Consider the following 24,615-nt stretch of genomic DNA (forward strand, 5'->3'; position numbering starts at 1 on the left):
CTGAGCTTTCGAAAGAGCACAGAAGTGGTGCAGTTCTTGGCAATATGCAGACAAGCACTGACACACTGCAGGCAGTAATTTGAGGACAGGCATTCAGACCGCTGCCCAAGGTGCAGTGTGCGAATATTGTCCTCACCTTTTTTGATCCCTGGCACATAATGACACATCTTCCTTCGTCATCTTGTAACGGACGATTAGCTCGTCCAACCATCTGCAGAACGTCATAAATAGGGTAGTCCACATATCTGAAACAAAACACATTTGTCAAACAGCCTCTAAATTTTAAGTATAGTGCTCTCATGAATGTTTACTCAATTGAAGTTGATTGACAATTTGTAACTTGTGCACAGTAGGCAATCTGCCTCACTGCATTCTTGTCTTCAATAAAGGATGTAATAAACAAACCTACTGCAATTCTTTGAGGGGGTAACTTCAAAGGTCAATCCAATAAAGTCAGTCATGCAAAGAATAGTTGATCAGTTGTCCAGATAGATTGGGAGTTGCTGCGTAATCCAAGACATAGTGTTCACCATAGATTTATTCTGAGACCCCACTGCTATTTACAGTAATCATGAACAACAGGGGGTCTCTAGTGATATTATTAAATTTGTTGATCAGGCACAGTAGGCCAAGATGAGTATTGTCCATTTTCAGACAGAATTGGATCAATTACTGTATATGGTTGATTGATTCTAGTTTGGGGTGAATATAGGACCATACAAGAAGTATAAAAACGTGCAACGTAAAAGGATCTTTTCTTTAAAATAGGCAATGGCTTGAAAGGGAAGAAACCAACAACACAGGGCTATTGACAAATGTCTCTTGAAGTACCAAAATAAAGATTTCAGAATGTAGTCACCTCATTCAGTCTGAAAACTGATTAAAATAACAAGGTATAAATACTTTGCATGCCGCAAGATGGAAAATTACTGATGCTGCAGGGAAAATGAGGGCTCCTGGAGGTAGGTCCTCTTTTGGTGGCAAAGATGTCTTGGAGTGACAGTTCTCAGTTCTTCTTACTGTCCATTCTCTTACAACTATACAAGGAGAGTATGCAATGTTGTAGAATACTCACGCATGGATTTTGCCATTGTAGTATTGGGTATCCATGATGGTAACAAGGTGAGAGGAGATATTCATTCCCCAACAGAGACTCCGAGAGGCCACCACGACTTGTACTGCGCCTGCGAAGAGGAGAATTGTTAAGTACAATCGCATGCATTTATCTTGGACATGATTCAAAGCACCCGGACGGATAACATTTGTTCCAATTATAACTGAGTCTTGCACGTCCTGTATACAATCTTGACACAAATTCCCCAGAGAGAGAGAGAAGTGCATGAAGAGAGAATGACACTGTTAAAGCCACCAAAACTCACTCCCCAAGGGAAAGCAGTGCCTAATGTAACAGCTGAACACTCACTCACCTGAGCCAAACAATAATTTCACATCACATTGCTAAAACCTTCCGACACATCCTCTGAAGCTGAATTTGACACAAGCTACTACCAAACCTAGTAATTAATGAGAATTGTAAGGAACATAGGAATTCAGAGCTAGAGAGGCAATTCAGTCCTTCAAGCCTGCTGCGCCTTCTACATGATCATGGTTGATCTTGATCTTATCCCACTTCCCTGCTTTTTTCTCCATCGCCCTTTAAGGATTCTTACCAGAGCGGAAGAGTTGTTCCACAATTCTGCGCTCAGTCAGGTTGAGCCCCTCATGCAGATAACCAACTCCATTGGCAAGGGTTTCCTTTAAAGTGTTATCATTCAACTTGTCAAGGTATGGAACCAAGTCTTTTTCTGTACAGTGCAGAAACCTGCAGAAAAGGGTTGGGGTTGGTGGGGTGGGGTGGGGGGGGGGGGGGGGTGCAGCGCAGGGAGGAAGAGGCACAGAACAAGAATGAGTTAATCATCAGTAACACCCATTTCATGCATCAGGGATCTGGACTCCTCATAAGAATTCTAGCACTTCAATGAACAAGACATTGAGAATGGTGAAATTTGGTGCATCGATGTTCAGAAACTCAAACATTTCACAAGAAATGGAATTTATAGTACCAAAAATTAACAAGACAACTTGACTGCTTATTTTCAAAACACATTCTTACAGACTTAATACAACTTACCTTTGAGGCTGGACATCAGCAGCACAGAACGTAAGGATGTCAATGGCTGTCAACCTGGTCTGCTTGCGGGATGGCACAAAGACAATCACCGGTTTCTTAGGTGAGTGCTTCATTATGGCATGGTAGACAGGTTTAGACATGGACAGCAGGCGAGTCTGCGTATGGCTGATGTTGAAGCCCTGCATTCAAAATAAGATATTTAAAATCAAGTGTTCACCCCACCCCAACTCTGAGTACTTATTTTCTCCCATCTCGCCTGAACATGTTAACCCTCATGACATACATATCAATAGGGGCGAAAACTTTGCAGTACAATATCTGGGTTCTCATACTCGATTTCTGAGTCAATGTTTAGTGACTTTCAGTAGGCTGCCTCGGTATAGCTGAATACTATCTATCACACTCCCATGACATGGGTACTTTATAGCAGAGGTCATTGGGTAGCACCCAGATGTTGGAAATCTGGTGGATTGCTCTTGCCTGAGACACTTAGACCTGAGCAACACTCCCAATGCTCTGGCAAATGGGAGCTAATTCAGCATAAACTGGGGACTAAACTTGGTCTATGTGGTTCCTGCCTGAATCAGGAAAAACACCAGGTTAAAGTCCAATAAGTTTATTTGGTAGCAAAAGCCACTAGCTTCCAGAGCGCTGGCCGCCCCTTCCAGGGGATCGGGCAGCCAGTGCTGCAAAAGCTAGTGGCTTTTGCGACCAAATAAATCTGTTGGACTTTCACCTGGTGCTGTGAGACTTCTTACTGTGTTTACCCCAGTCCAACGTCAGCATCTCTACATCATGAATCAGGAGAGCCATGCAATGATTTTTTTCCCTCAGGTGCCCTCATTATTGATTGCTGGGGAAATTCTTCAAGTTACTTAAAAGTTTTACTAATTTCCTGCGTTTACCTAAAACATTCAGCTGAATATGTGAATTTTATACATTATTTAATTACCTTGAAATTGTGATTTAAGCCTGGTTAACAATGCTGGTTCTGCTCTCTATACCTGCATGATCATACCTGAATGTGTAGCTCCAGGGGAACTGGGCGAACATTTGGGTGAAAGTTGAAGGTTGCAGTGGTGCTGCAGCCAAGCCAGTGTGCTACATCCTTTGCATTGGACAGTGATGAGCTTAAAGCGACAATCCTAATTGGCCGCTCAATCTGAGAGGAGATGTATCGCATTCGGGAACAGATCACTTCCAGAACAGGCTTAAAATTGTGACAAGAAATCAAAAGACAACAATCAGATATTGAGGTACTGTTGAGAGGAATTTCCACACAAATTCCAAGCATGATATTTTACTGTAACCAATCCTCAATCTGGATGCTATAAGTGTGATTTTAATGGGGCAAGTAACAACAACCCTGTACATTGTTGATTGTTTTGTTTGGACACATTCCCATTCCCTCCTTTCTCTTACCCCATTCTCTCCACCAATCAGGTGAACTTCATCTACAACAAACAGGTTTACATTCTGAACGTTTTTCCTCTGCTTCCATCGTCGTGAGAGAATGTCCCATTTTTCTGGGGTGCTAATGATGATGTTTCCTTTGCCCAATAGCTTGAGGTCTGTGCTCGTCTCACCAGTCAACAACACAACTTTCTTGCCCAGCTTCTGCTGAAACTTCTCATACCAGTCTGCATAAACCTGTGGAAGCAATTGGACTGGTTAGAACTCCAAGCATCAGGGTAACCTCCATCAGTACCTATATAAACCCAGTCAACAATATCGCACAGCAACGCAACATAGTTATTAGCAGGTTATTAACTGCAATGTCACAGCTCAGTCAGGGAGATTGATCTTACCTATTTGCAGGGACCATGCAGCATCAACATCATAGAACACTGAAAAACTACAGCACAAACAGGCCCTTCAGCCCACAAGTTGTGCTGATTATATCCCTACCTACTAGGCCTATCCATAACCCTCAATCCCATTAAATCCCACCTACTCATCCAGAAGTCTCTTAAAAGACCCCAACAAGTTCGCCTCCTCCACCACCGACAGCAGCCGATTCCACTCACTCACCACCCTCTGAGTGCAAAACTTACCCCTGACATCTCCTCTGTACCTGCTCCCCAGCACCTTAAACCTGTGTCACCTCGTAGCGACCATTTTAGCCCCGGGAAATAGCCTCCGAGAATCCACCCTATCCATACCTCTCAACATTTTATAAACCTCTATCAGGTTGCCTCTCAATCTTCGTCTCTCCAGGGAGAAGAGACCCAGCTCCCTCACCTAAGGCATGCCTCTCAATCCAGGCAACATCCTTGTAAATCTCCTCTGCACCCTCTCAATAGCTTCCACATCCTCCTTGTAATGAGGCGACCAGAAATGCGCACAGTACTCCAAGTGGGGTCTGACAAGGGTCTTATAAAGCTGCAGCATTACCTCCCGACTCCTAAACTCAATCCCTTGATTAATGAAGGCTAGCACACCATACGCCTTCTTGACCACATCCTCCACCTGCAAGGCCGATTTGAGAGTCCTACAGACCCAGACCCCAAGATCCTTTTGCTCCTCAACACTGCTAAGAGTCCTACCCTTGATATTGTACTCCTTCATCCCATTGGACCTGCGAAAATGGACCACTACACATTTATCCGCGTTGAAGTCCATCTGCCACTTCTCCGCCCAGTCTTGCATCCTATGTCTCGCTAGGCTACTAGGCCTACTTATAACCCTCAATCCTATTAAATCCCATGTACTCAGCCAGAAGTCTCTTAAGAGACCCTAACGAATTCGCCTCCACCACCACCGACAGCAGCCACTACCTGAAGAAAAACGTACCCCTGACATTTCCTCTGTACCTACTCCCCAGCACCTTAAACCTGTGTCCTCTTGTAGCGACCATTTCAGCCCTGGGAAACAGCCTCTGAGAATCCACCCAATCGATACCTCTCAACATCTTATAAACCTCTATCAGGTCACCTCTCATCCTTCGTCTCTCCAGGGAGAAAAGACCTAGTTCCCTCAACCTATCCTCATAAGGCATGCCACCCAATCCAGGCAACATCCTTGTAAATCTCCTCTGCACTCTTTCAATAGCTTCCATATCTTTCTTGTAATGAGGCGGCCAGAACTGATTACAGTACTCCAAGTGGGGTCTGACTAGGGTCTTATAAAGCTGTAGCATTATCTCCCGACTCCTCAACTCAATCCCTCGATTGATGAAGGCCAGTACACCACACGCATTCTTGACCACATCCCCTAACTGCGAGGCTGATTTAGGAGGCCTATGGACCCGGACTCCAAGGTCCTTCTGATCCTCAACACTGCTAAGAGTCCTACCCTTGATATTGTACTCCTTCATCCCATTTGACCTGCCAAAATGGACCACTACACATTTATCCGTGTTGAAGTCCATCTGCCACTCCTCCGTCCAGTCTTGCATCCTAGCTATGTCTCGCTGCAACTTCTGACATCCCTCCAGACTATCCACAACACCACAAACCTTCATGTCGTCGGCAAACTTACCAACCCATCCCTCCACTTCTTCACCAGGTCATTTATGAAAATTACAAACAGCATAGGGTCCCAGAACAGATCCCTGGGACACTCCACTGGTGGCTGACCTCCATGCAGAAAAAGACCCACCCACAACCACTCTCTGCCTTCTGCGGGCAAGCCAGTTCTGGATCCACAAAGCAACAGCCCCATGGATCCCACGCCCTCTCACTTTCTCAAGAAGTCTTGCATGGGGACCTTATCGAACGTCTTGCTGAAATCCATATAAACCACATCTACCACTCTTCCTTCGTCAATGTGTTTAGTCACATTTTCAAAGAACTCAACCAGGCTCGTAAGGCACGACCTGCCCTTGACAAAGCCATGCTGACTACTTTTGAGTGTACTAAACCTCTCTAAACGTTCATAAATCCTGTCCCTCAGGATCCTCTCCATCAACTTACCAACCACTGTGGTTAGACTCACCGGTCGGTAATTTCCTGGACTATCTCTATTTCCTTTTTTGAATATAGGAACCACATATGCAATCCTCCAATCCTCCAGAACTTCTCCCGTCTCCATCGATGACACAAAGATCATCACCAGAGGCTCTGCAATCTCTTCCCTTGCCTCCCACAGTAACCTTGGAGTACACCCCATCCGGTCCCAGGAACTTATCCATCTTGATGCTATTCAAAATTTCCAACACATCCTCTTTCTTAACATCCACATACTCAATCTTTTCAGTCCACCGCAAACCTACAGTACCACCACCCGGATCATTTTCCACCGTGAATACCGAGGTAAAGTATTCATTAAGCACCTCTGCTATTTCTACCGGTTCTGTACAAACTTTCCCACTTTCACATTTTATCGGTCCTATTCCTTCACATCTGCAATAATTAAACCATCTAAACATTCAGCATCATCCAAATTGAGAGAATAGTGAAGGAGGGCAACATTTCTTGTGTTGTACTTACCAGATTAGTTCTTCACCATCTGCATTGACTTACAACACCATACTTTCCAATACATTAGTCTCACAAAATTGATCAAATGTGAAACCAATTGACTGCACAGTGCTCATCATCCTGTGACATAACTATGGCAACCGAGGCATTTCACTGGGTGACTAACAGAGGTCACCGCCACTCAAATATTCAATGCACTAATTTTGGTCTAAATTTAAAATGGAAATTTTTTTTTTAACCAATTTTATCTCCTCCTCACATTAAATATCAACTCTTGCTGGGCAACATTTCTCAAGTGTTTATTTTCCTTCAGTACTTCACCTAAGTGGATAATATACATGAAAGCTGAGGCAATGTCAGGAGGATATTTGACCACTGGGATATAGCAATAGTTACTGCATGACAAGCAGGTCAGAAACCCTGGCTAATTACCTCCTTATTAACTGTAGGGAGGGGATTCAGAATGGCTTGGGACTAAAGGCCCAGACAGCAGATCAGGGTAGATAAGATCAGACTGAATAGGATACAGAAAAATTACAAAGTCCTGAAGTATCCTATTTGCATAGTCACAAATAACCACTATTAGAGAACTCAGACATGTAGTTTTGAAAACATATTCTGTATTAAAAGCATGTGCCTTTGTTAATAGCATAATGCTCGTGAGGTACGATGGGACGTAGTTAAATAAAAAGAACCACATTCCTTACAATGATGCAGCTACTGAGCTAAGGAGAAAAACAATGGGGTCGCTAAACAGTCCTAGTGAACAGGATACACATTCAACCAAGATCTTAGCAGGGACCTCCAGACAGTCCTAATGAACAGGATACTCACTGAACCAAGGACATAGATAAGGGAGGGTCTGCTAAGTTTCAAGAGGCAATGGGTGAAGACCCTTAAGGCCCACAAGCTGATTATACAGTCCTATGCTGTCTAGCAACAAATATTATTGATCAAGGTGTATCATCTATACTTATAATGATTGGCTCTTGCCCAGCTGGGGTGGGCAAATAGCTTTTGAAAATTATATAATTGTACTGGGTTTCATGTAATTTCAAATTAGGTTTGGAATTGTCCTAAGTTTCTCTCTCTCATGCATTCACCAAGCTTGGAAGCTAAAGAAACATCTTTTACTAGAGGAGTTGTCTGCGTGAGTCTGTGTGTTAGCTAAGCCATAATTAAGAAGGGAAATCCCTCACATTAAAGCCAGCTTAATACATAGTCTCTGAAAATGCTCCTGCATTAACAGAGATTGTTCAGTGGATTTGTAGCACACTAATTCCTGCCCTGTTCAGCTCAGACATTTCAGTCAGCACTTTGGGACTTGCTGACATGTTTGGCTCAGTTACTGCTGAAACCCATGCTCTGAATCCTGATGTGAAAGTATTTCAGAAATCAAACCTTTTCCAATGTGATTCAACAACCGGTCAAGACTGTTCAGTTAGTTTTTATTTGCAGTGACGTGGTTAAATTACTGATAATGTGCAGCTCATGATTTCACCTGCTCAGCCAGGGCCTCCATTGGGGTAATGTACACGCAGCGTCCTTCAGAGTTCTGCAGAAGCATTCGCAGGATTGCAAACTCTGCACAGATAGTCTTCCCACTGCCTGTGGGAGCTCCCACAAACACATTGTCATCACTGTTATAAACCGCATTGAAGACTGAAAACAGAAGACGAGAAAAATTTTAGAATTGTGGCATCAGTCACCTGATGCTTGACATTCCAGAAATAAGGCAAAATTCACAAAACACTGGAACAAGTGTATATGAGCTCAGCATTTCAGTTCAAGCCAGACATGCAGCCATCTACTGAAGCACAAGTGTTCAGTGAATGGATGGAGATAGATTTATTCTCACAATTCCCAATTTAGCTCAGTTGCAGTACAGTAGCTTGCCAAAAAAAATCAGGAGGCTTCAACTTGAAGTGCAGTGCAAGCCCAGTAGAGCAAATAACAGAGTAGCACTGACAGCTACTTGGCTGCACTACGTACGTTGCAACAGTGTGTAGGACAGCTCATTTGGATATGAAGAAAACCATGACAGAATAGGGATGCAAGTAGGCATTTATAATGATGCAAAGAGATTGACTGACCTCAACAATGAAGAAAGACTTGCATTCAAATAATGCCTTTCATAACCACAGGAAGCCCCAAAGTGCTCAACAGCCAATGAAGTACTTTTAAGGTCTAGTTACTGATGGCTTTGGCATCCTTCTTTAAGTAGGATGCCCAACACAGGACAATTCTCTAACTGCCTCATCCAATGTTTATCATTTGTAATCTGCACCCCTGCTAAATAACTTTGGATCCATTCAAAATGTTTTTGAGAAAATATGTTGATTAGCTTGTTCTTTGACTTAAGATTTGTATATATGAATCTCATTGCAGTTTACAGTACACATCCTCTTCTTCAGAAAATCCCCAAAGTGTGTCAACTTGCAGTTCTCTATTAAATTTCATCTGACATTTATCAGCCCAATCAATAATGTGCATATGTGCCACTTTTATTTTTAAACAAAGTTATAATCACTGTAAATCATAGGTCTCCATGTGTAGCTGTTTCCTTGGCTATCAGCAAACCAATGATAAACCTTTTTAAACTATGATCAGGAATCCTGAGACAATGCAGTAGGATGAACATAAGAAATGGGAGCAGGAGTAGGCGATCAAGCCCTTCGAGCTTGCCCCGCCATTCAATAAGATCATGGCTGATCTGAAGTGGATCAGTTCCACTTACCCACCTGCTCCCCATAACCCTAACTTCCCTTGTCTATCAAAAACCTATCTACCCGTGACTTAAATATATTTAGCAAGGTAGCCTCCACCACTTCAATGGGCAGAGAATTTCACAGATTCACCACCCTTTGAGTGAAGAAGTTCCTCCTCAACTCTGATCGAAACTGCACCCCCCTTCCCCCTTATCTTGAGGCTGTGCCCTCTAGTCCTGCTATCCTTTCTAAGCGGGAAGAATCTCTCTACCTCTACCCTATCCGTCCCCTTCATTATCTTATACATCTCTATAAGATCCCCCCTCATCCTTATAAATTCCAACCAGTACAGACCCAGTCTATTTAGTCTCTCTTCATAGTCCAACCCCCTCATCTTCGGTATCAGCCTAGCGAACCTCCTCTGCACTCCCTCCAAGGCCAATATATCCTTGTGCAAGTGCGGCGACCAAAACTGCACACAGTACTCCAACTGTGGCCTCACCAGTACCCTGTACCAATGCAGCAAGACCTCCCTGCTTTTATATTCTATCCCCCTCGCAATAAAGGCCAACATTCCATTCGCCTTCTTGATCACCTGCTGCACCTGTAGACTGGGTTTTTGCAACTCGTGCACAGGGACTCCCAGGTTCCTCTGCACCGTAGCATGCTGCAGCTTTTCACCTTTTAAATAATAATCCCTCCTACTATTATTTCTGCCAAAGTGGATAACTTCACACTTGCTAACATTATACTCCATCTGCCAGGTCCTCGCCCACTTGCTCAGCCCATCCAGATCTCTCTGCATACTTTCCACACCCTCCACGCAATTTGCTTTTCCACTCATCTTCGTGTCATCAGCAAATTTCGTCACCCTACACTCAGCCCCCTCCTCCAGATCATCTATATAAATGGTAAATAGTTGAGGCCCCAGCACTGATCCCTGTGGCACTCCACTAGTCACCAACCAGAATAGCACCCGTTGATACTAACTCTCTGCTTCCTATTAGACAGCCGATCCTCTATCCACGCTAACACCTTACCCCCAACTCCATGCACCCCAACCTTCTGTAGCAACCTTTTATGAAGCACCTTATCAAATGCCTTTTGGAAATCTAAAAACACCACATCCACCGGTTCCCCTCTGTCTACCGCACTAGTCACAACCTCATAGAAATCCAATAAACTCGTCAAACACGACTTCCCCTTAACGAATCCATGCTGCGTCCGCTCGATCAAACCATTATTTTCTAGGTGGCTCGCTATTTCTTATTTGATGACGGATTCTAGCATTTTTCCAACTACAGACGTTAAACTAACCATTCTATAATTCCCTGCCTTTTGTCTGCTACCTTTTCTAAACAGCGGCATAACATTAGCCGTTTTCCAATCTTCTGGCACTACCCCGGAATCCAGCGAATTTTGATAAATAATTACTAAGGCATCCACTATCACCTTTGCCATTTCTTTCAGAACCCTGGGATGCATTCCATTCGGTCCTGGGGACTTGTCCACCTTCAGTCCCATTAGTCTATCAGGCACTACCTCTCTAGTGACAGTAATCGCATTCAGGCCCTCAACTCCTACCAACCTTCTATCTTTAAGGTCCGGCAAACTATTTGTGTCCTCTGTGAAGACCGAGGCAAAAAACTTATTTAAAGCCTCAGCCATTTCCTCATCTCCCACTGCTAAATCCCCCCCCCCCATCCTCTAAAGGGTCCAACATTCACTCTAGCCAGCCTCCTCTTCTTTATATATTTGTAAAAACTTTTAGTCCTTTTTTAAATTTAGTGCTAGTTTAGCTTCATAGTTTATCTTTCCTTTCTTTATCACCTTCTTAGTCATTCTTTGTTGATTTTAAAATTTTTCCCAATCTTCTAATCACCCACTATTTTTAGCCACTCTGAACGCATCAGCTTTCAATTTAATACTCTCCTTTATTTCCTTAGATAAGCACGGCTGGTTATCCCTTGTCATACAGTCCTTCTTTACCATCAGGATATATTTCTGCTGAGTACCAAAAAAGATCTCCTTAAAAATCCTCCACTGTTCCTCAGTCGTCCTACCGACCAATCTGCGCCCCCAATCTACATTCGCCAATTCCGCTCTCATCCTATCATACTCCCCTCTGTTCAAACAGAGGACACAGGTTCGGGACCCAACTTTCTCATCCTCCATCTGCATCAAAAATTCAACCATACTATGATCACTCGTCCCAACAGGATCCCTCACAAGAAGATCCCTAATTCTACCTGCCTCATTACACAACACCAGATCTAAGATAGCTCGCTCCCTCGTAGGTTCCGTCACATACTGTTCAAGGAAACTATCTTGACAGCATTCCAGGAACTCTTCCTCAAGCCCACCGCGTCTGACTTGGGTCATCCAATCAATGTGCAGATTAAAATCCCCCATAATTATTGCCATTCCGTTTCTGCACACATCATTTATTTGCTTGTTTATAGCACACCCCACCTCAAAGTTATTATTTGGGGGTCTATAGACCACACCCACCAGCGTCTTCCTCCCCTTACTATTTCTTATCTCCACCCACAAAAATTACACGTTTCGCTCTTTGGAGCCTATATCTTCCCTTACTACCGCCCTGATATTATCCTTAATTAATTAACAGAGCTACCCCACCCCCTTTTTCATCCCGTCTATCCTTCCTAAACACTTGATACCCCTGGACATTCAGCTCCCAGTCCCTGTCACCTTGCAACCATGTTTCCATAATGGCCACTAGATCATATCCATTTGTGCTGATCTGCGCCATCAGCTCATTCACTTTGTTCCGAATGCTTCGTGCATTCAGGTAATGTGTCTTTACACTAGCCTTTATCTGGACCTTATTTGAAGAAATGCTACTAACCTCTCTCATGCCCCCTACTCCTTTTATTATTGGGACATCCTCAACATTTTCCCGCACCCGTACCCTCTCCTTTACTTTAGATTATGTAATTTCTCCCACCCCTGCACCCTCTCCCACCCCTGCACCCTCCCCGCCCCCCCCAATTAGTTTAAAGCCCTATCAACAGTCCTAGCTATACGATTCGCCAGGACTCTGATACCGGTACGGTTCAGACGAAGACCATCCCATCTGAACAGGTCCCATCTGCCCCAATACTTTCCACGTCCTCCATGCAATTTGCTTTCCCACTCATCTTTGTGTCATCAGCAAACTTTGTTACCCTACACTCAGTCCCCTCCTCCAGATCGTCTATGTTTACGGTAAACAGTTGAGGCCCCAGCACCGATCCCTGCGGCACTCCACTTGTCACCAACTGCCAACCAGAAAAGCACCCATTTATTCCAACCCTCTGCTTCCTGTTAGATAGCCAATCCTCAATCCAGGCTAACACTTTACCCCCAACTCCGTGTACCCTAACCTTCTGCAGCAAAAGTCCAGTAAATTCATCAAACACGACTTCACCTTCATGAATCCATCCTGCGTCTCCTTGATCAAACCGTTCTTTTCTAGGTGTCCTGCTATTTCTTCTTTAATGATGGATTCTAGCATTTTCCCAACTACGGATGTTAAGCTAAGCGGCCTGTCGTTACCCACTTTTTGTCTGCTACCTTTTTTAAACAGTGGCATAACAGTAGCTGTTTTCCAATCCGCCAACACTTCCCCAGAGTCCAGCGAATTTTGATAAATAACTACTAACGCATCTTGAAGATTTTAGAAATGGGGCTGTTACCTTGTGTCTGGATTGGGTTGAAGAAAGGGAATTTATCCTGGTAGAGATGTTCAAAGGCACTGTTCCGCAAAGCTGACACAGGCAGTGGCTGCAAGTCCAGCAATTCTGTGGGGGGAGGATACTTTTCTGGAAGAATCAAGTGTCGGAATGAAACTGGGAGTTGTGTCTCGCAAGCTGCAAAAGAAACGGTAACACGATGCTCTGCAATCATGAATTGTGAAACCAAGCATTATGAGAATTATACACAGAAAATGTACAATGTGAAATGAAGAGATACAACATCGTAGAACCTGCACCAAAGCTCATCACCCTAGGGTCATCTCAAAGTTGATATATTCTCAATTATTAAATTCAGACTTGGTAAAATGAATTTGACTTATCTTTCATCAATGCTAAACAGGCGATGTGAACATAGAAGAAAGTTAGATCTCATTGCAGAAAGTTGACCTGACAGTAATTTTCCCTTCAGGTCACAGGGTTACTCACAGAGCCAGCGGTCAGACACCACTCTGATGAAATATTGTGGAGGGAGAGGTTCAAAGACAGGTACAAAGAACATAACCAAATGCTCATCTTGAGCATATTTTGCCTTCAACAGGAAGTACTCATGGTGTAGAATAACTTCACTGTCCACATCCTCAACGAGGATCCAGAATGCCTCAGAAGATCCATGTATCTGTGACAACGAGGAGACGGGAGAGAAATCAAATGTTGCCAACTCAATGCCTCAGCTCAGAAAGAACAAATTCATCAACATAAGAATGATCTGCTCAATTGGAACTTTTAAACAGCAAGCTATAATTAATGATCCTGAGTTAAGCACTCAGCTTTATAGCCAACATACTTGATTCCCAGAACTCGTGACTTAATTTTCTTCTAACAATTAATTGGAGAGATGAACCTTGTTCCATTTTACCTTCTCATCCCACTGGAAGTCAGGTGTGATGGTCAGTTCCACTTTCAGTGTTGAGCGTGTGATGGGCTGGATGTGTACGGAAAGTTCAAGTTTCGGGAATTGGTGAATGTACTTGTGGATTGTTTTGCCCATCTTTGGCATTCGGATCAACTCTCCTGGTTGGGAAAAGGTGCAAGCAGTTTGTTAGCCAAAGTCAGACATCAGCTACAAACAGTTGACTGCAGTGGCCACTTCACAAGTTACAAAACAAATGCAAAATCTACAACTTTTCCCCACTGCAACCTCAGCCATTAACATCTCACCCATGTGCAACACACATTCAAACACATGAGCTAGCTAACTCTGACATTTAATCACAATATTGGAACCCACTGTCAGCAAATACCAAAACTCCTATGGGTATTGTGCAGTCCATTCTTCTTACCTATTTCATTATGATTCAAGTCATACAATCGCTCAAATGGAAAGTTCTTCTTCTCTATCTTCTTAATGACTTCTTCTGGCAGCTTCCTGAACTGTCGCAGAGGTGACATCGATTGCCACCTGTCATAAATACAAGACTATCAGTTGTTGGATTTCATGAGCACATGTTCTGAAGTAAGTAGCAGCTTAAATCCCAAAGGCTAAAGGCAGCCATCTTTTGGATCTGGCTTCAAGTTTGCTTTAGGTTCTCAATATGACATGAGGTTAGACGTAGTTCCCAGTGAACACGTGCCCACAATGTAATATTCAACCTAACTAATGGCTGGCCTGAAAAAAATGCTGTTCCGGTTTGTAGAGGCTGCACTCCTGATACTGAAGCAAATCACTGAACAAAGGGCTTGCGTTTATCAGATTGTCATGATTTTCCGTAACTGGTTACTTTCTTTGGGTCGCCAATTTGCACATAGTAATAGATCTACACGATCTTCAACACTCACTGGAGTATGCATGCGGATTCATGTCATATTGTCAAATGCCATATTTTCAATACAGCATTAAAGGAATGCATAACTGCAATGTAAGCCTAGATTAGTATAATGGGTTGAAAGATTTCCCTCTGTGCTCTATGAATCTATGAATGTAGGTGCAAGTTCACAGTGGGTTTGAACTCTCAATATTCTGATTCAAAGAGAATACAACCCTGCTGACACTGCAGAAGAAGCTTTGCTTCACATCCCACCGATCTTGTCCATACTGGGCACAGTAGGTGGTCAAAACGTGTTCTATTTCCCAGCATGAATAGCCCTTGTTTGACAAGTGTTGCATTGGCCATAGGTGGCTAGGTCTAACTTGCTACCATTTTTCTTTCTGTAATTACCTAATGACTCTTTCATTATGAATACAAGACATGATTTAGTGCTAGTTTCTTACATTCGTTTATCAATCATTTTGCAGAGATTAACAGTCTTGTCAGTTAGCTGGGCCCAGCCTCGATTTAGGACGATCTCAAATATACAACGCATCAGACGCCCTGCAGACTGAAACACATGAAAAGAAACTTAACAAATCCTCTCAATTCAAGTGACCTCAGTAAAACAGTGCTCAGCTAATTTCATAGGGAAATGTTCAATGGATTAGTTCCCCCCGCCTCCCCAGTTCACAACAGTACAAAAGACAATGAGATATATACCACCACTTTCCTAGACCTAGATCGAACAAAAACTTTAAGCTGATCAGTGGACTGAATGGAAACAATTCTGCTCATTACACTTACCTGAGTCACATAAACCATATCTGCCATCAGTGCAAACCCCTCCAGCTTCAATTGGGAGATGTAGGCTTGGAGCAGCACATTGATCTGAAACACAGAAAGCACAAGGTTAGCAAACATGAACAATACATAGCCCAAGCAACCCACCTCTCCCCCTATGTATGTATATATATATATATATATATACAATAAATGGTCACAGCACCTCTGGAAGACAGCCATTTTGCCTGTAATATGGAATTTGCATGTTCTACCCATTTCTACATGGGTTTCCTCAGGAGCTCCAGTTTCCTCCCAGAGTCTAAAGACATGTAGGTTAGATGGCCTATAGTCAGAACAGCCATTACACACCCACAGTGAAACAATAATTACACTTCTCACTCAACAAACACCAGATATAATCATCTCTCAGCATGTTGTCATCAGGTGCATTCACACACACACCCCCCCAACACCCAACCCCCTAAATACTTCCAGACCAATTCTCTGTGCTTGTTCTTGGAGAACAAACGTCATTTCGGGCATTTGGCTGACAGGCAGAGGGCACATTTGAAATATGTTAGTTCCATCGCCCCAACCTCCAAATTCTCAATAGTTTGTAACCACTTGCAGAAGGTTAGCTCATACAGGGAATAGACAACAGTCACAAAGACCCAGGTTAAGATACCTTGGCACTAGGCTCTTCAATGCTCTCCTTGACAGGGATAGGAACACGTTCCAACAACTTCTGCAATTCAAGTTTCTCCTCCTGAAGGTTGGGTAAGAGATAAACAGCAGGTGAATGAGATAAAGATGCAAGAAATAATCTGCCGGGCAACCATCAGTAGTTGAAGATGCATTAAACCAAGCCGATAAGGCTGCCTCAGGGCAATACCCACCAAAATAGTTGGCTGAGTTCTCCATTCCCTGATTCTTTCACTCAATATATACAACACACATTCTCAACATGTTTATGTACCTGGTGTTCCTGTGTTAACATGGTAACATCCATAGCTTATTCTGTTTTAAAACATACCTGCAGGAGACTAGTGGAATCCTGCACATTGAATCTCATTACCTTGTGGGATGTCCTGCCCCATTTGTCTAGAGATCTGGGGTTTGAAAATCTGCCTGATTAGTGACATATAAAAAGACCCAAAGCAGAAACTCGTGAATGGATGTCATCCTCGGATTCAGACACTGCCATCACCAACATAGTAGGACAGGTATGAGGATAAAATTTATGCTGGATTATTTACATCTCTATAATATTAACCAAAGCAATGTTTACCAGCAGCTCGTTTGAAATTAAGAAACTTGGTGGGATTTTGGGAGTCCACTAAAACATGTTCATTGCTAATTCCTTAACAGTCCAAAATGGTCCTTCTGGGCACAGTAACCTTGCAGTGCGTGGAGAATGTTCAAACTCACTTACCTCTCTCACACTGATGTTCTTGAACTCTGAGGACAGTGAAAAGACTCTGAAGAGCTCGATTTCACTGAGGGTGGGTTTCAATAGCTGATTATAAGTGGCCATGCTTTCATGTGTGATGTAATAGTGACTCGCAATCCGCCCCAGGTCAGTCACCTGTACACAAGAGGATTTACAAGTTATAGCACTGAACGAAACGTCAAGACTTAATACTGCACAACATTTACTTGCCTATCTCTTGCTGCAGAAAAAATCCTGGTTATTTAAACACGGAAACTAAAAATAAATGGACACAAGTTTACAAAATTATATCATATTTCTGAAGTTTCTGTTGATCTTAATTTATGCCAGGTGCTATTTCAAAACCTGACGACAAATTGGCTGTTACTTTAAGTTACAGCCACTCTCCCTTACCTGGAAGTTGCCACCCTTTTTATCATACTTCACAAGGTTGTTTTTGTCAAGGATAATGGCAGCAGTGTGAATGAGGTCCAATCTGCGCTGCTCCAGCAGGGGGTCGCTCTTCAGTTCATCGTGTGATATTCCATAAAGAGTTGGAGTTCGCAACATTCGGATGTAGAGATATGTGTACCCCAACCAGTTAATGGCATCCTGCAAGACCATAGGGTTATAATATTCAGATTCTACTTCACAGTTCCTTAACATTCACCGCCATGCCCTGGTCAACCCAGACAGGACAGTCCCCAAATTAGCAGGGTGGACTTTACATCTCACAGCCCTGGACTTGGAAGTCTAATATCCAGGGTGACAACAACAATGAAACATCATTTTCTCACCTTGGCAGTCTGGACATTTCCAAGGACAATCTCAGCATTCAGCATGTCAGGGAGTCTGGTGATCATCTGGCTCTCAATGGGCAGCTGCTGGTTGAGAAGGGACAAGTAATACTGCAGTTCACCATGTGATGTGATCAGGATTCCCTCACCTTTCGTATCATATTGCGGTCGTCCTGCACGGCCCAACATCTGTAAACACATGTCCTTATTAATTCAGGAGTGAACAAGTCAGAATCAAGTTCTCAGTGAAAACAGAAGTGTTTAGAACTCAGAGATTGTGGCGGGCCCACCAACTGTTTCTGGATTTTGTACATAGGGGCTTGTGTAAAGATAGGCCATTATTAATCCAAATGATGAAAGTCAGGTCACCTGAAGGACATCCAGTGCACCCAGCTCAGTCCAGCGCCCCTTCTCTGGGCTGTACACCTGTGTCCCTTTGATAATAACTGTGTGTGCAGGCAGATTCACACCCCAAGCCAGAGTTGCTGTGGAGACCAAAACCTAAACACAAACACAATAAGATGATACATCAAACTCAATGTTAAAGGTTAAAATCCATATTAAAAAGGTAATTATTATTTTTGTGACAGACTATTGCTATTGAATAAAAAGTTCTGAATCATAGGGCACACAGGATTGCAGTTTGCCAAGTGCAAATAATGAATAGAGCAATGATAAACAACTGCACAGAGAGATTTCAATTAATTCTCTTGCAATGTGAAGTTTCGCCCATGATCGTATTTGTTTGGTCTGCTTTTTTTCATCCTGTTACCCTCAGTGTTAAGCTCATTCAAAGAAGTAATCTGTTCAGCAAGCCAAACATAGCCTCAGTGTTTAATAACTGGGGCAAGTACATTTATCCAGACACTGGGAAGCGAGGACACATGCCAGTTCATAGAAACCTAGAGCTAATTTATAGTTGTTTTACATTCTATGGATATGGCAAATATCAATGGTCAGGGAAAAGAATTTGAAGATCCAAGTGTTTCCTCATTGTAGGTATTATGCTGGATAGCTGTCTCATTGCCATTACAGGGAATACGATGGGCATAATCATCTGGCACATTTGCTGACATTCATGCATGACTATATTAAAAAAAAACTTAATCGACTTCTCTGGGACATCCCAAGAGCGTGCATGGCATTTCATAAAGCAAGTTCTTTTCCTTCTTTCTTCACACTGTACCTGCACTCTCACCGGTACCACAGTACACAGAACAAAGAGAACTTGACTGGCAGTGGTGAGGCAGGAGCTTCTTCATGACTCTGCTGTGGTTGGTACATGGGACAAAGGGTGCTGACCCAATAGGAATTGGAGCGGTCAACAGGGAGCAGGGCTTCCCTGTGCTCATCACAACCAAGGGTCACTGTTTTTTGAAAGACATCACATGCTGAGGCCACTGGACAACTCGACAATCTTCCAAAACCTTTGTGTCTCCAGTCATGGAACCTTTTATATAGAAAGGACTGATACATAAACTAGGCACACCATGAACAAAAATAAATGGAAACAAAGCTCCAGAAACCTTGCTACAACTAATTACCTGAATGTGTCTGTCAGCAAACAAATCCTCCACCAATGTTCGGTCCACTCTGGTCATACCAGCATGGTGAATGGCAAAACTGTATGGAAGCAAGTCCTTCAACTCCAGGTTCTACGAGAGAGACAAATAGAGAGATATTATGCAAAATGCAGCTACTGCAAGAGATGGGAAACAAAAACAATAAATGCGCAAAAGGTTTGCCAGCATCTGAAAAGACAAGATCCTGAGTTTCAAGTTTCCTTGCCGTTTCAGGCACAGTGAGATTGAATTTTGGCACAGGTTCTCCAGCTTTCCTGCTCAAGCTTTGGCAAATAAGATGCTGCTAAGCAGAGAGCATTGTTACCTTGCTTTTCCAAGGATTTCATACATCTATTTATATAGTACGTTGGCATGTTTGATTTTGTTAAAAGGCACAATATAAATAGAAGCCGTTGTTCTCAAATTGTGCTAGGTGAGCAGAACTCCAGGTTAAGTTGTATATATCGATGTGCTGTAGTGCATAACGCTACATTGAAAGGAACACTCTCCACAATGCATATAAATTTCAGAGAGATTGGTAAATGACATAGCTGTTTACCTTACATTGTTCTGCCTCTGTCCGCAGCACCTCAGTGGAAGCTGAGCCCTCTCGAAGGAACAAACCCAATGTGTCTTTTTCCAGGCACATATCTCGAATTGCACGTGCTGTCTTTCCAGTCTCCTTACGGGAATGAACAAACACCAATACCTGAAATAAACCAATCAAGGTAAACTTGCTGAACCAAAGCTGTAAAAAAAAACAAATGCAAGACAGGTGAATCTGGGGAAGGGATGTTTCCCAAAAGGGAGTAGGAGTCTTAAAATCAGTAAAGATAATCGCTCCAATGAGGACAAAAAAGGGCTGGCAGTGTTATAAAAGAGATGCAGGCTGTGTTCTACTTTGGCCTTCCAAGCAAGTGGCCACATCGGGATTAACGAGGACATAGAATGTGGAAACCAGCGTGCTTCTTGTCAAAACACTGCCACAAATCACATGTGTCAGTTAGTCCACCATAACCACCTCATCACATCTATTATCGGGAGTGGGCAAGTTGCTTGTTGGATGAAATCAGTGAATGTTTTTCACCACTATGAAACCAGATCAGACACACATGGAGCAACATTTGGGGCATAACGCTCAAACAGATCCTGGTAACCTTCCAGATCCTCAGCCAAAAAGGCCAAGGATGGCTAAGTGGTCACAACATCCTGGAGGATTAAAACACAAATTGGAACAAGATGTACACTACAAAGTCTATGCTACCTGGCCATGGCAAGATTATGAGTTAAAAACATTGGTGGAAGCTGGTCCCAACTGGTTGACATCAGGTCAAAGACCAAGCCAGCATCGCAGCTTTGCTAAGACAAACATTTAGCGAAGTTGCAGAGTAGCATTTCACAGCCACACCTGTGGCAGCAGTACAGACTGTGGAAGGGTGGACAGTGGAGGAGTGAGGACACAATTCATTTTTCCAGATAAGATCACTGACCTGATTCTTTCCAGCATGCTCCATCACCTTCTCATATACAATTTCATTCATAATCTGGAAACGTTTGATGGCTTTCTTTTCTGTGATTCCAACGTATGTCTGCTCCAGTGGAACAGGACGGAAGCTGGAATGAAAGACACAACATGGGGTGATGTTCACTGAAGCAGGATGTGAATTCCCAAGTTTTCCATTTTTTCTTGTCATCTTATGATAGGAATGGTGCTTTGTATCAATATTTTAGCTACTTCCCCCAAATTCTTTGTAACAAGTACAGAGTTAGTTGAGTAGTGCATAGCAAATAGACACCAAAATACACAAGTGATCCCTATCAGTTACAACTTCAGACATCTCAGATGCAATTTAGACTGGCTTGAAGTATCCGGTTTCTGCTCATTTATTTCAAGAACTGTTGTTACTAAATATTAGTGAGACCACCCATGAAAATACAAGGCACAGACTGGATCCTGACATAAGTTACCTATTGTCGAAGTAGAAAAGACCTTTGGCTGGATCAACTCGCAGAAGAGTAGCAACATCCTCATAGTTTGGCAGTGTGGCACTCAATCCCACCAATCGTACATCTTCTTGAGTCATCTCAATGTTCCTAATTGTCCTCGCAACCAATGCCTCTAGTACTGGTCCACGATCGTCGTGGAGGAGGTGAATCTCATCCTGAGGAAGGAAGGTCAGGGAATAACCAGCTTGGGATAACTAAAGTGATTCTGCTCACAGTTCTAATGTTTAAAAGTACAAAGTAAGATAAAGCAAAGGTAGTAACAGACTGTTTGTTACCATAACTAGTAATTCCCGGAATAAGTAGCTAGTTTGTCACCAGGAGCTTATACCTTTAGGGGTGCCACTCCACATCATGCGTAGTTGACCAGAAATTTCTCCTGCTCTTATCCCCAGCCATTGGCATCTTGGAAGGATTTGCAGGCTGATACATTGAATATGTTTGAGTTCATTATGAACACACCTTCCTTGGCCTGGTCCTCCCATCCTGTCTTGCCACCTGCCCATTCTCCTCCTAACCACCCACCATCTTTCCATTCTCCGTCCATTCCTCCCTTCTGTCTACCCTCTCCCAGTACCCTACTCCCTCCCCCTTCTTCCCTTCGCCACCCCATCTTCCCCCCCATGTCCTGTCCAACCCTACTGTCTTCCTGCTCCCGTCCCCACCCCTACCCCCCCATCCTCCCCTTGCCTGTCCCTCTCCCCAATATTCCTCTCACATCCCCTGCTACCCCTGATCCTTCACCTTCGCATCCCTGTCCCCATCCTCTCCCCCCCACCGCCCTTACCTTCTTGCACCCCCCATCTCCCTCCTCCCCACTTGACTCCATTCCGGTAATCCCCTCGCACCCTCACCCCTATCCTCCACTCCCACCTGTTGCTGCCCCATGCCTTGTTGCTCTATGACCTGAGCTGATACCGGAGTTGAGGGGGTTGAACTATGAGGAGAGGCTGAATAAACTAGGCTTGTACTCGTTAGAGTTTAGAAGAATGAGGGGAGATCTCATTGAGACGTATAAGATGATGAATGGGATGGATAGGATAGAGGTGGAGAGACTCTTCCCGCTCAAAAAAGACAGTAGGACTAGGGGGCACAGCCTCAAGATAAAGGGGAGACGGTTTAGAACAGAGTTGAGGAGGAACTTCTTCACTCAAAGGGTGGTGAATCTCTGGAATTCTCTGCCCGTTGAAGTGGTGGAGGCTGCCTCGCTAAATATTTTTAAGAAGCGGGTTGATGGGTTCTTGATAAGAGAGGGGATTAAGGGTTATGGGGAGAGGGCGGGAAAGTGGAACTGAGCCACGACAGATCAGCCATGATCTTATTGAATGGCGGGGCAGGCTCGAAGGGCTAGATGGCCTACTCCTGCTCCTATTTCTTATGTTCTTATGCATTAACACATCAATAAAGAATTGGAATATAACAAAGGCACCAAAGGGGAAATCAGAAAATCCTGTACTCACAATTATCATAAGTCGCACTATCTGCGTGTAGGTGCGCTCTCCTCCCTTGCGAGTGATGATGTCCCATTTCTCTGGGGTGCACACAATCACCTGGGTTGCAGTGATCTCCTCTTTGCACAGTTGATGATCCCCAGTCAGCTCAGCAACACTGATCCCGTAACTCGCTAGACGCTATTGGAAAAGTCCAATATCAGGTTATCATAGACCATTTGAGTGGGATAATTAAAGTGATTCTGCTCACAGTTCTAATGTTTAAAAGTACAAAGCAGAACTGTCTCAATGGCTCATCATTGGCCTATTAAGTTTCATCTAACTTGACCAAAGCTTCACATTCGACATCTCATATTACATCCACTTTTTCATCATCTTTAATCTTAAATGTGCTGATTTACACTAGTCTCCTGTTTCCTCAGTGGAAATCCTGTTTTTATTTCATGAATACTGGTATGCAATCACCCGGCCTGCTTCTCCAATTCCTTCCCATCTTTTATCTTGGCTCATGTCCTTCTTTCCTTTTGTCTTGGGCTAGGTCCAATAGATTGTTCGCAAACAAGGAAAAGAAGAAAATCAGGCCAAAATGAGAATAGAAATTTAAGGGAGTCCATTTGACTATCATTTATTCAAATAGAGAGGAAAAACACACAGGCTCCATTCCAGCTGTGCACTCTGTCCCACCAATTCTACTGCATTCATTGCAGCTACATGATTCTGTAATAACTGCAGTATACAGACCTTGAAAACTAACCCAATTCATTTTTATTCATTCATTTATAGGATGACAGCCTTTGCTAGCAAGGTCTGCATTTACAGTTCATTCTCAACTGTCCTCAGATGACGATGGAGGCACTGGTGGTGAGCTATTTTCTTTAGCTATCATACTTGTGTGTAGTGACAGCTTATTTTTGTAGCAGGTTTGATACAACATGTACAGTTCCTAGCTATTTATTCTAAATTATTTATTTAAGTCACTGAATTTGAATTCACAAATTGCCACAATGAGGTTTGAACTCGGCTCTCCGGATCATCGGTAGTCCTGGCATCTGGGTAATGAACTCAGTAAGGTGACTACGATGCTACCATGTACATTATAACACTTGATGCAAAGCAAAATGTCACCAGTTGTTTTTAAGATTCTGCCACATGTATGACTGCTCATATTCTTACCTTACTGAAACTGCCCACCATCTCCTGAACCAGTGACCTCATGGGTGCAATATATATAATCTTGAAGTCATCAACATTGATGGTTCCATCCATGTTAATATGCTTCCCAATCTCACGCAACATGCACATCAGAGCTACATTTGTCTTGCCAGCACCCTAGAAGCATTGGAAAAAATAATTTAGATTCAGTATTTAAAATCAAACACACTCAGCCAAAGTGCATACATAGGTCAGAAATTCAAGGTATCTGTTACACTCACCGCAGTAATAGACAGTGCGGTACATTTACAGCATATACTCACAGTGGGAGCACAAAGTAGCAGGTTTTCATCAGTTTCCATGGCTGCTTTACACAGCTTACTTTGAATTCGGTTCAGCGTTTTAAAGCCTTCAAATGCTGCTTGTGTGTATTTAGGCATCTTCTCTACGGATAGCAATTGCTACAGAAGAAATATTTTAAAAAATTAAAAACATGAATTGCAACACCAATATCGGAGTCTCATTGGGTTTTGAGCATTCTCTGTCATATCTGGGTTAAATTTGTCCTACCAAAATGAACCAAATTTGAAGGCAGATTACAGGGTCAACGGCAGGGTTCTGAGGAACGTGGAGGAACAGAGAGATCTTGGGGTTCATATCCACAGATCTCT

The 24,615-nt window shown here is 43.2% G+C and overlaps 1 protein-coding gene across 1 annotated transcript in view; it reads right to left on the minus strand.

Annotated features, from left to right (window-relative positions):
* Positions 1-24,615, minus strand: part of snrnp200 (small nuclear ribonucleoprotein 200 (U5)) — a 45,370-nt gene that overhangs the window by 7,700 nt on the left and 13,055 nt on the right. The window contains exons 12-36 of the mRNA XM_080183856.1: positions 24,268-24,405; positions 23,966-24,121; positions 22,802-22,972; positions 21,306-21,499; positions 20,828-20,951; positions 19,897-20,046; positions 19,320-19,430; positions 18,145-18,276; positions 17,776-17,964; positions 17,393-17,590; positions 16,982-17,134; positions 16,235-16,315; positions 15,571-15,654; positions 15,228-15,334; positions 14,299-14,417; positions 13,875-14,029; positions 13,445-13,634; positions 12,959-13,132; positions 8,054-8,214; positions 3,554-3,781; positions 3,150-3,341; positions 2,132-2,310; positions 1,671-1,822; positions 1,076-1,184; positions 137-245 (exon numbers count right to left, since the gene is read on the minus strand). Coding sequence (XP_080039982.1) covers positions 137-245; positions 1,076-1,184; positions 1,671-1,822; positions 2,132-2,310; positions 3,150-3,341; positions 3,554-3,781; positions 8,054-8,214; positions 12,959-13,132; positions 13,445-13,634; positions 13,875-14,029; positions 14,299-14,417; positions 15,228-15,334; positions 15,571-15,654; positions 16,235-16,315; positions 16,982-17,134; positions 17,393-17,590; positions 17,776-17,964; positions 18,145-18,276; positions 19,320-19,430; positions 19,897-20,046; positions 20,828-20,951; positions 21,306-21,499; positions 22,802-22,972; positions 23,966-24,121; positions 24,268-24,405 — 3,756 coding nt within the window. The remainder of the gene's footprint in view (positions 1-136; positions 246-1,075; positions 1,185-1,670; positions 1,823-2,131; positions 2,311-3,149; positions 3,342-3,553; positions 3,782-8,053; positions 8,215-12,958; positions 13,133-13,444; positions 13,635-13,874; positions 14,030-14,298; positions 14,418-15,227; positions 15,335-15,570; positions 15,655-16,234; positions 16,316-16,981; positions 17,135-17,392; positions 17,591-17,775; positions 17,965-18,144; positions 18,277-19,319; positions 19,431-19,896; positions 20,047-20,827; positions 20,952-21,305; positions 21,500-22,801; positions 22,973-23,965; positions 24,122-24,267; positions 24,406-24,615) is intronic.

Source organism: Carcharhinus amblyrhynchos, unplaced genomic scaffold (genome assembly GCF_965287045.1).
Source record: "Carcharhinus amblyrhynchos unplaced genomic scaffold, sCarAmb.v2.hapA scaffold_449, whole genome shotgun sequence".
Lineage (NCBI taxonomy): Eukaryota > Metazoa > Chordata > Chondrichthyes > Carcharhiniformes > Carcharhinidae > Carcharhinus > Carcharhinus amblyrhynchos.